At 32.4% G+C, this 10,726-nt stretch overlaps 1 protein-coding gene across 2 annotated transcripts; it reads left to right on the top strand.

Annotated features, from left to right (window-relative positions):
- Positions 1–15: 15 nt before the first annotated feature.
- Positions 16–2,954, top strand: LOC139813163 (trypsin-1-like). 2 transcript variants are annotated; one of them, XM_071778512.1, is made up of 5 exons: positions 16–83; positions 1,006–1,173; positions 1,487–1,796; positions 2,280–2,586; positions 2,689–2,954. In XM_071778512.1, the coding sequence occupies exons 2-5, from the start codon at positions 1,056–1,058 to the stop codon at positions 2,851–2,853; spliced, it is 900 nt and encodes a 299-aa protein (XP_071634613.1). In that variant the 5' UTR covers positions 16–83; positions 1,006–1,055; the 3' UTR covers positions 2,854–2,954. The 2 variants fall into 2 exon arrangements, with proteins under 2 accessions (XP_071634613.1, XP_071634612.1); XM_071778511.1 differs by lacking the exon at positions 16–83 and having other exon boundaries at positions 722–1,173.
- Positions 2,955–10,726: the final 7,772 nt, after the last annotated feature.

Genomic DNA, 10,726 nt, shown 5'->3' with positions numbered 1-10,726 from the left:
TAATTGTACTTACAGCGCAGAGTGGTTCGTTGAAAGTAAATGACAGAAAGAAATAAACAAACAAAAATATTTCGTAGAAAGAGGTAATTCGGGCTTTTATGCTTTTATCCCTTCCATAATTATTTTCTTCCTAATCTAAACTCTTTATTCCATTGACCCGAAACCGGGAAGTACGTTTTTATCACAGACAATCTTGATAAATAAATAAATCAAAAATAAATCCACTCTTTCTATCATAAACCGGATTACTGTTTTTCCGCATTTTTTACATATTTTTGTTGAGAGATAATGATTGGTCACAATCAGATAACGACAATACAAGAAGTTTATCTACTGGATGATCCATCATAATTGAATTGTAGCTTAATTGGTTAAAGCTAAAAAAATGTTTCATTGTTATTATTTAAATAACTTTTATACTTGATTAGCATGTTAATACAGTGATTTAAATAATATCGAAACAAATAACAAATAAGAAAGATTAATTTCTAATTAATAATAATTTTTATTATTGTTATATTTATTGTTTCTTGTTAAATTTAATTTATTTCAAAGTTATACCATTATCAGAATAATTAAAATATGCATTATTAATTTTAATATGCATTTCTTGTTATTATTGTCTTAGCTGATACTCTTTTTTGACTTATTGATAAGCGCTTTTTTCTAAAAAAAAAAAGAGATTGATTAAGGTGAGTAAACAAATAAATTTTTTAAATATAAAATGTGGATAAATAATACATTTTCTTTCTTTATGTAACTGTAAACTTATACATTTATACATTTTATATCAGAGTATCTAATTTTAAAGAAGCTATTTTTTATCGCTAAATTAATTGTACAGATTTTGTTATATCGACGATATACACAATATATAGGACTAGTAGCATTGTTCGTGAAAATTAGCTGCGACGTACTAATATTTGATTAAATATTGATATCAATACATTTAAGTCGTAAGACTGTCTACAGTAAATCTTTCTTATCGTAAACGAATTTTTGTAGATTACAATGGATTATCAGCAAAGCGTCATCATTGATCGTTCAGATATCATATGGATGTACTCCATAAAACGAGTATAAAATACCCTCAATTTGTGGGTTTGACATCAATCAGCGAAATGTTTTCCAAAGCAATCGTATCCTTTGCTCTTCTAGCAGTGGCGATCGCCGGTAAGTCAAGTTTCTTGATTTATACAACACATATAATTTGGATAAACTCATTAAGTTACATTTAAAAAATAAACACTAAAGCAACACATAAGAGACTACTCTTATTAAAAAGTCTCAAATTTATTATACAAATAATAATAAAATTATCGTTTCCTTTCATGGATTATTAAGCAAGAGAAAGAGCAAGACTTAGTTTTCATTATATTGTTACAAATTTTTTTAATCATATTTCATAGAACTATCTTTGGTGTGTTACGATCAACTTCTTCTGGCGAGAATATATTTTTTTAAATATTATTAATTTAAATTTTAGCGAGCCCAAGGCCCCGAATCGGTCTTCAGATGCCGATCTTGCCGCATTTTTCACCTCAGGTGGTCGGAGGTGAAGAGGCACCGGAAGGTGCTTACCCGTACATAGTTTCCCTTCACGCATACTCCCAGCACTTCTGCGCCGGATCCATTTTGAACGAACGCTGGATCATAACTGCAGCGCACTGCGTTCAAGCAGTTTCTTCTGCAAATTATATTAGCGTCAAGGCTGGAAAGCACCATATTCTACGTAATGAGCCCAACGAACAGACGGTCAAAGTTTTGCAAGGTTTTGTACATGAAAAATATGGGGGGTAAGTAAAACGTTGAAAATCAATAAATACGAACAATTAGTTTTTATTCGGATTAATATATAATTAATGCTGTATTTATAATTGACTTGTAATTGTGTATATTAGCAATCTAGAATATAATGTTTCTTTATGCATCAACAATCAGAGCCGCTCTATTTATAGAATAAATTACAATAATTAAAATTACTAATAATGACGCAGCATATTGATATTTTGGTTATCACTTAATATTTACGATTAGAAAAACTGTATATCAGATAAGCGATGAACCACGAAAAACTATATCTCAGATAAGCGATGATGCATTAAATAAATCTCGGGATCTGTTGTTTTATATGTACAAAATATTTCCGTCAACTCTGTAGATTATTGTTATTTTTCCACTAATACTATCTACAATTCTTCTAGTATTACAATTATCCTTAAAAGTTCGTTATTAATAAATATATAATTTTATATTTGTATCGATTTTCTAAATTTCAGTGGTGTTGGCCCATATGACATTGGTCTGCTTAAGCTTGCGTCCCCATTGAAGTTGACGAACCGAGTACAAGCCATCGAGTTGGCATCACCAGAAAGTGACCCATCGGGAGAGGCATGGCTTGCTGGATGGGGCTCCACCTCGAAAGGCTATTTCCCGAAAATGCCAGAAATACTTCAGCACGTTCAGAAGGAGTACGTCGATCGCGATGTTTGTCACGAATCCGTCGTGCGCTTGACTGGATCTTCTCCCGTTCATGAAACCAATGTCTGCACTGGGCCATTGTACGATGAAATCTCCGCATGCAGTGTAAGTGTTCCAGATGTTCAATAAATTTAGTAAATCACCGTAACAGAGTAACGTCGCCTATTAACGTGGCGATTTAATCAAAATCTTTAATACCACTTTTAGGGTGATTCCGGTGGTCCTCTAGTCTCGTACAATGAACAAAAGCCGGTGCTCACTGGAATAGTATCTTGGGGTATTATTCCATGCGGTACTCCAGGCGCGCCATCCGTGTACACCAGAGTGTCTAAATTCAATGATTGGATTGCGCAAAAAATTAGTAGTTATTAATGACGGCAATATATATGACGACGTATCACTGTATACCGATGACGAATTATTATATATTACATATTATTCAACGTAAATAAATATGCAGCATAAATGAACAATGATATTTTTTATTCCGAACTTATATAAAATAAAAACTAATTTAAGTTAGTAATTTAAGTAGTAATTTTTGATTCGATAAGGAAACATTTATGGCAAAAAGTATCGCTATTCGTATTTTTATTTTATTTAACAAATAACAGTTATAAACAGTTATTATAATATATACTTGTTCTATTTAATCTTAAATATGTACTTGACACTCGCTAATATACAATACATATTTTAATATATATATTTTAAGTAGTTAATTGTTGTAATATATGTATATATAGAATTAATATTAATTAATATTATTAATCCACCATCTGTTACTGATTAATGTACTTTTGAAACATAATTCTATTGGTATTTTATTACAATATTTCTAATTTTTAAATTAAAGATAGATCGTGCGCGTGCTAACAACAATTCAAATTAGTTAATAAATACTGAGAACAATATTGTTACATTCTACATAATGTTAAACTATTAAAAATAAACAAATTATTATACATGATTGATCACAGTTTGTACATTCTTTATTTATTTTAAATAAAAAGGGAAAACAATTAAAAAGATGGATAGTAACTTCTTAACCTTCTGTCTATCCTCCTTTTTTTTTTCTAAAAAATGGCATGTTAAATCGATACTCGCATCTCTCGAAGTCTTCTCGAAAGTCTCGAATTGCTTTGTTGGCTCTTTTCCGCGATGCTGATTGATTCTCTGTTGCTGCGCTAACTTCGTGAGCGGCTGTCATAGCATATTTTGAATGTATTAGCAATGTAATAACATAAAATATTACTTGACATAATATTATTGTTTCTTAATTAAATTATACTTGATTCACACATGAGAATTACATGATTTAAACATTATAAGCTTTATTAAATAAAACTTAAAGAAACATGCAATGTATAGATGGATTGCTTATCAGACAAATTTCTCTTTTTACAGAATAAATTTAAAAGTAAGTTGTGTGAGAATACTACTTCGATCTATAAATCTTTCTTATAATAAATTTTGGGATTATATTATGTAGGTACATAGTGACTTATATTCATAAATTAAACAAATAAACTTAATAATGATACATTAATACCATTCGAGCGCATTTTATATATGCATTTTATATATGTTTCTTAATTTTGCAGTGACATTATCATTACTATAGAACCATGATAATAATAAAATAGTTTATAATATAATTGAATTTGACTATTATCTTACATAACACATTTCTTTTAATATTATTGTTCGTTTACACTTATTTTACATTTATTTAAATAGCATAAATATTTACTTCAATAAAAAAATATAATTTTAAATAAATGGATTTGGACTTTATTAAAATTCTTTTTCTCTCTGTGTAAACATTCGATCCAGAATGTGCTTGTAGTTTATTTGTATACTTAATTCAAGTTATATGTATATAAATTTTTTTGTATTCACAATTAATATTATGGTATAAATAAGTTTTCATATTTTTTTATGTAAGAAGTCACGTGTAAATTACAGCGAGACCCGACAAACTGTGTTGGATGTTGTCATACGTTACAATCAAACAAGAAACAGCACTGTGGAAACAGCAAGAGTCTAGAAAGAAGAGATTGTTCATCAGGAAAACACGTGGTCCCATATTATAGGTGCTGTGTCACTGATGCAGTATTAGGTAGCATATTATGTCAGGTGGCTCTACTCTCTTAGTAGAAAACGATATAATGATAATTATTCCCGCTTTCAGAATGGAATCTCTCATGTAGTTTATACGTCAAATCAACACTTACTTTACAAGGAACTTCCCTCACGCAAGAAATTATCTCACGAAATCGAGAATTCCGGCCGCATATACGCACATAGCGCAGGTATCCAGGATATAACGGCGATAGACAACACGATCTACAGCTGCAGCTTGGATCCGAACGTCAAGTCGTGGATGCTCACTAACACCGGTCTGGTCCATCAGAGAACTTACGATTTGTACGTAATAGCAGAACTGTTCTTTTCGGCCGCTTCGCGATAAGAAGATTGAGTGAGGAAAGTGCTTCCTGTTTATGAGAGAAATAATCGTTTCCCACCAAATTATTCGAATGCAAATAGTGCGTTTCGTGTCTTGCTCGTTGAAACAGATAATTTGAAAACGCGATTCCAAAGTTTATTCGTCAAACCTAATTCACTGCATATTAACTATTTGACTCGTTTTTTTTTTATCAATGTCAAATACTTCAGGAGCGTTACCTCTGTGAAGATAACCCCGTATTTGTTGAATTGTGAGTTTTCTTTTAACCGTACCGTATTCAAGTATTCAAGTCTTGAACTACAATTGTGCTAATTTTTGCCGCAAATATAAAAATAATATTTTGAACCGTATTCAAAGTTAAAAAAAAAATTTGTTAGTATACTATTTTTCGATTAAACTTAATTTTTTTTTAGTAAAAAGATACTAACTCCACTCTGCGTTGTACCATTGAAAAAACATCGATATATTTATCTATTTACTGAAAAAATTTGAAAAGTAAATGAACATAACAATTTGACATTTTCAAATTATTAAAAGTTGTGCTGCCAAATTTTTTTATCCTCCCCTTTTTTGCTGAATTTTTTCAATCCCATTGATTCTTCCGTACTTGTTTCGATTGTCGCTCGGTTGTTTTGTTTAGCACAACTCAACACAATTTACAAAACGTGATTATCTACCATGGTTCAGATGGGATGGAATTTTGAATTTTTTTATTCCTAAAACCTAAGTTCCTAACAGTGGTCGTATTTTAAAATCCAACAATTGGTGTGTTTTTTTGTCATTAAAAGAAGTCGAACACAACCCGACACAATTTAAAAAAAATAAAAAATATTAAATTTATGCTTTACCTATTCCCATATACAATAATTGACTTTTTATCAATTCCTTGAGTTATGGCTATTGTTTTTTTTTTTTATTGTGTTCTCTGTTATTAGTACAATATGGTAGAAATACAAGTTGCGTTATAACAATATTTGTTTATATATTGTTATTTTTTTCTATTAAATGGATAAATATATCGATGTCTTTTGAACGGCACAACATGGCACAGTATTTTTTTTACTAAACCAGTTAGTATCCTTTTCTAAAAAAAAATTTAGTTCAATTGGAAACTAATGCGGTACTATAAAATTTTCTTTTAATACAATATAAAATATTGCTATTGTATTTACGGAAAAAATTAGCACAATTGTAGTTCAATACGCAAAGTTAAAAGAAAACTCAAAATGACATAATAAATTAATAATGATAATAATGAATTTACAGCCGGTACTAAAATTAAACATTTTGGGTAAAAAAAAACAAAAAATGGCAGACTTTTTTAGTTGCAAAAAAAGGTTGAGATATTGAAAAGTCCGCCATTTTGTTTTTTTTTACCCAAAATGTTTAATTTTAGTACCGGCTACAGCCACTTACTTATATTATAATATCCCGTTTGAATTTTTTGTTTCAGACGTTTCTAACTCGAGATATCATGTCAATCAGATTTTTATGGGATACCCTTACATTTGTCGCCATAAATAAGAAAAAAAAAATTTTTATGTACTTCAATATATGTGAGATGATATAAAAAGTTTCGAGATATTTCAATACAGTTTACTATGACAAAAGAATTCTTGAAAATATGGCGAAATAGACCTAGACTGCTCCCATAATATATCTATGATTGAACGAGTACTTATACTGTACTATTGCAGTAGTCTGCTGTAAGAAGCTACTGTGAAATTTTGTACTATTTGTTAAAATAAACATGCAGCAGAAATGTGAAAACAATATGGAAGTATCTGCTCAACAGAAAAATAACAGCAAATCGCGTTAGACTCTTCACGAACATTTGCAGCAGAGTTTTGAGTACAGATCTAATCGGCAGAAACGTGAAAAAAACGTGCAAGAATCTGCCCGTCAGAAAAAGACTAGTCGAGTGTGCTAGACGCTTGAAACATATTTGCAGCAAAATTTCACAAGTGTATGTCGCTTAAATTGTTGTTTTTGCCGTACAGATCCGACCGACAGAAAAGCGAAAAGAACGTGCAAGCATCTATCCGTCAGAAAAAAAGAGCAGTCGAGTGTGCTAGACTCTTGAAACATATTTGCAGCAAAATTTCACAAGTGCATAATGTCGCTTAAATTGTTGTTTTTGCCGTACATCAGATCCGAGTGACAGAAATGCGAAAAAAGCGTGCAAGCATCTGCCCGTCAGAAAAAGAACAGCCGAGCGCGCGCTAAACTCCCAGACAGTACAAAATATTTATAAAAAAGATTTCAATATTTTGAAAATATATACGTTGAATATTTTGGAAATATTTTAATGTTCGGAAAATAAAAGTAGGTATCTAAAAAATTATAATAAATATTTTAAAATAAAGTGTAAATAATTATTATCAGTATTATTAAAGTTGTTTTTAATTTATGTTATATATATAAATATTTATAGAAATAATTACTGTAAGTTAACTGGAGATTGTGAAACTGTTATAGTTTTGTGCTGTGAAATGTAGGCTACGGTGTCCATTTTGGCGTTACAAATTTCGAAAAATGTTTGATTGATAAATCAGATGTACGGTATATTCTGCCAAAATCATTTGTATTTCTGCTGCTCTATATACTTCTTACGCAAGCATCTGCCGTAATTCTTGTTGAATTCTGCTGTATATAAATGCGTATTTCTGCAAATTATTACTCATAACAGCATATCTTTCTGTGCTAGTTTGCAACGATCCCGCTAGGCCTAGGCCGCTCATAATGGTAAAACTAATTCGCAAGTAAATTTCAGTTGGGATCTTATATAAACAGGCCTCCGGCGAAGCAAAATTATGACGCTGCGGTGGAGCATACTCAGTCTTTCGCATAATCCAAGCTCTTTTGTGACTCTGCGATAGCTGAGTTCGTGTGTACTGTGCCAACAAGGGCTAACAACGGTGCCATCGGGAGGACGGTCGACTGGACGGCGAGCCCAACGCGGTGTCTCCTGAAAAACAGGTGCCTGGACACCAATTTGGAGGGTAAGAAATCTGCTAGGCTGCCGCTGAAGCGACAGGCCGACGAGAACGTATCCGGCCTATCCGGTCAGAACAAATTACCACGTATTGAATTTGACTCTTCGTTACAAGATCAGTTTAGTATTTCTAATCGTTTTCAATGCCTAGCCGAGACGGTAGAAATTCTTGAGAGAGAAAACGAGGATCACGTAGTTCTTTCAAATAATGAGCATGTGAGTAAAGAGTGTGGGTCAGCAAATCGTGACGCGGCATCGGTAGCAAATTCGGTGGAACATAAGCCTAATAAAAAACCTCCTCCAATATATTTCGCATCTAGAATCAATGACTATACAGAATTCACGAATCAGTTGAAACAAAGTGTAGGTGAAAATTTTCATCTTAAGTTTCTTGGCAACCAAATTAAAATTCAGTTTTTCAAGATAAATTGAATATATCAGTCTTAAAAAATTTGCAATAGACAAGCAGTTCGCGTTTCATACTTATACTCTCTTCCAGAGGATAAGACACTTACAGTCACATTAAAAGGTTTTCCAAACATACCAAACCTTACTATCTCCAATTAATTAAAGAAACTCGGTATAGAGATAAACTCATGCGTCCCCGTAGACGGCCTTCCAATATTGACTTGTTTCTTGCTAGGGATCTGAACTGTGACTTTACGTGTATGACAGCAATCACCTTCTCATTCTGTGAAACCTTGAAAAATAAAAATAAGAGAAATCTAAAACAATCTCATAAGGTCAACTGGGATGGTTTTAATACTGCTACAAGTAAATGGAGAATTAGACATAGATGAAAAATTAGGAATCGATAGATTCCTGCATATAGTACATGGCCTTGGGGGGTGAGTTCACCGAGATACTAATTGTAAGTCACAACTTTAACCATGTAACTTCAGACCTTACAGTTTCTTTTAAAATTAACAAGCTTATCAAACTGCGTAACTACTATCGTAGAAAATTCCAACATCTTGGTACTGACAAATATAAGCTATACCGTAACATTCTTAATAATATGATACGAAATAAGTTAAATAAAGCCAAAAACAAAAAATGGTCTGATCGACTAAAAAGAATCAAAATCAGTGATAACAGTATCTGGGGACTCTGGAAGTTGCTGCAGAGAAATAAAACTCCTGCTCCATCTTTTGATTTTGGAAATAACTCGTTTGCTTATGACCCAAAAGATAAAGTTAAATTATTGGCAAAGAATTTTCAAAAAGTATATCAAGAAGCGGATGGTCTAACTTCTCCATATAAAAATGCAGTAAATCATTATATTGAAATATTAAATGAAAAGACACCTCATTGTGATTTAAAATTCATAACCCCTTGCTTAATTTTTGACATCATTAAATCATTTCCAAACAATATAAGGCTCCTGGCTTAGATAAAATTACTACTGCAATGTTAAAAAATTCTTCACGTAAGGTTGTAGTTCAGATTTATTACATAATTTTAAACTCTTTTCGTTTATATTACTTCCCCTCGTGTTGGAAGACAGCAAAAATACTTGCGTTCCCGAAACCGGGCAAGCCACAAACCTTTCCGGCTAACTACAGACCTATTAGTCTTTTAAGCACATTAAGCAAAGTATGTGAAAAGGTCTTACTTACGCAGATTCATGCCTTCTTATCTGAAAACAATATATAATTATCAACGAGCAGTTTGGCTTTAGGGCGCGATACTCAACCGTGCAACAATTGCTCAGAGTTACCGCGAATTTTTCGCCATGGAGATAAACAAAAAAAGAAATTCAGCCATGACTTTACTAAACATTCAAAAATCCTTTGATTCAGTCTGTCACAAGCCCTTACTATATACAAATTGAACACTCTTAGCATGCCAGAATTTCTAATTAAAATTATCCGCTCTTACTTAATGAATCGTAAATTTTTTTGTAAGTTTTGAAGACAAAACTTCATCCATTTATGACGCTATCTCTAGAGTTTCTCAGGGTTCTATCTTGGGGCCCATTTTATTTAATATCTTCATAAATGATATCCCCAAAGATCCTAAGACGGAGCTCGCGGTCTATGCTGATGATACTGCTGTGTACACCTCCTCGTGGAGCCCGGCTTTACTCGTCAGCAGGCTGCAAAGGCACGTTGATGCTACCGTCTAATTTTTCAAAAGTTGGAAGATGGTTATCAACAACGAAAAAACAGAGGCTATAATTATCGCGAAAAAAATTTCCTAAACCTCCATTTATAAACATGTCAGGCTACAAGGTTCCTGGGGCCACAAAAGTAAAATATCTCGGCGTAAACATTGACGCTAGCTTAAAATGGAAAGCGGCTATAGAAGACAGAGTCAATAAAACCCAAGGAGCGCTCCGAAAGTTATGTCCTGTCATAAACAAAGCGAGTAAACTTAAAACCGAATATAAACTATGCTGTACAAAACTTGTGCAAGATCAGTGCTACTTTATGCGGCTCCGGTATGGGCCGCAGCTCATAAATTTTACTTTAAACGTATTCAGACAACGCAAAATAAATTTCTTTGAATTATCCTAAACCTTCCTAAACTACGTGTCACTGAGTTGCACACCCAAACGCAGACTGAGTACATAAGTGAAGTTATCAGAAGTATGATTCTTAAAACATACAATCACGACCATGAGAATCCACTCATAAGTAATACGGGCGATTACAATAATACAAAGGAGATTTCACTTACTATCAGATGCAAGCTTCCCAAGCATTTCTTAGATTCGGTGTGAACACACATATTTCCTCATTTCCTTGCTCCTTATCCTTCCCCCTCGATCAACTAAT

Source organism: Temnothorax longispinosus, chromosome 5 (genome assembly GCF_030848805.1).
Source record: "Temnothorax longispinosus isolate EJ_2023e chromosome 5, Tlon_JGU_v1, whole genome shotgun sequence".
Classification (NCBI taxonomy): Eukaryota; Metazoa; Arthropoda; class Insecta; order Hymenoptera; family Formicidae; genus Temnothorax; species Temnothorax longispinosus.
The sequence above is the reverse complement of the archived record's forward strand: the minus strand, read 5'-3'. Positions and strand labels throughout refer to the sequence as shown.

What these genes read in the sequence shown, in the direction of transcription:
- LOC139813163 (XM_071778512.1), top strand. Translation starts at nt 1,056, where the DNA reads ATGGATGTACTCCATAAAACGAGTATAAAATACCCTCAATTTGTGGGT. An exon ending in TCTAGCAGTGGCGATCGCCG is followed by an intron (nt 1,174 to 1,486) that starts GTAAGTCAAGTT and finishes TTTAAATTTTAG; the next exon opens with CGAGCCCAAGGCCCCGAATC. An exon ending in ATGAAATCTCCGCATGCAGT is followed by an intron (nt 2,587 to 2,688) that starts GTAAGTGTTCCA and finishes TACCACTTTTAG; the next exon opens with GGTGATTCCGGTGGTCCTCT.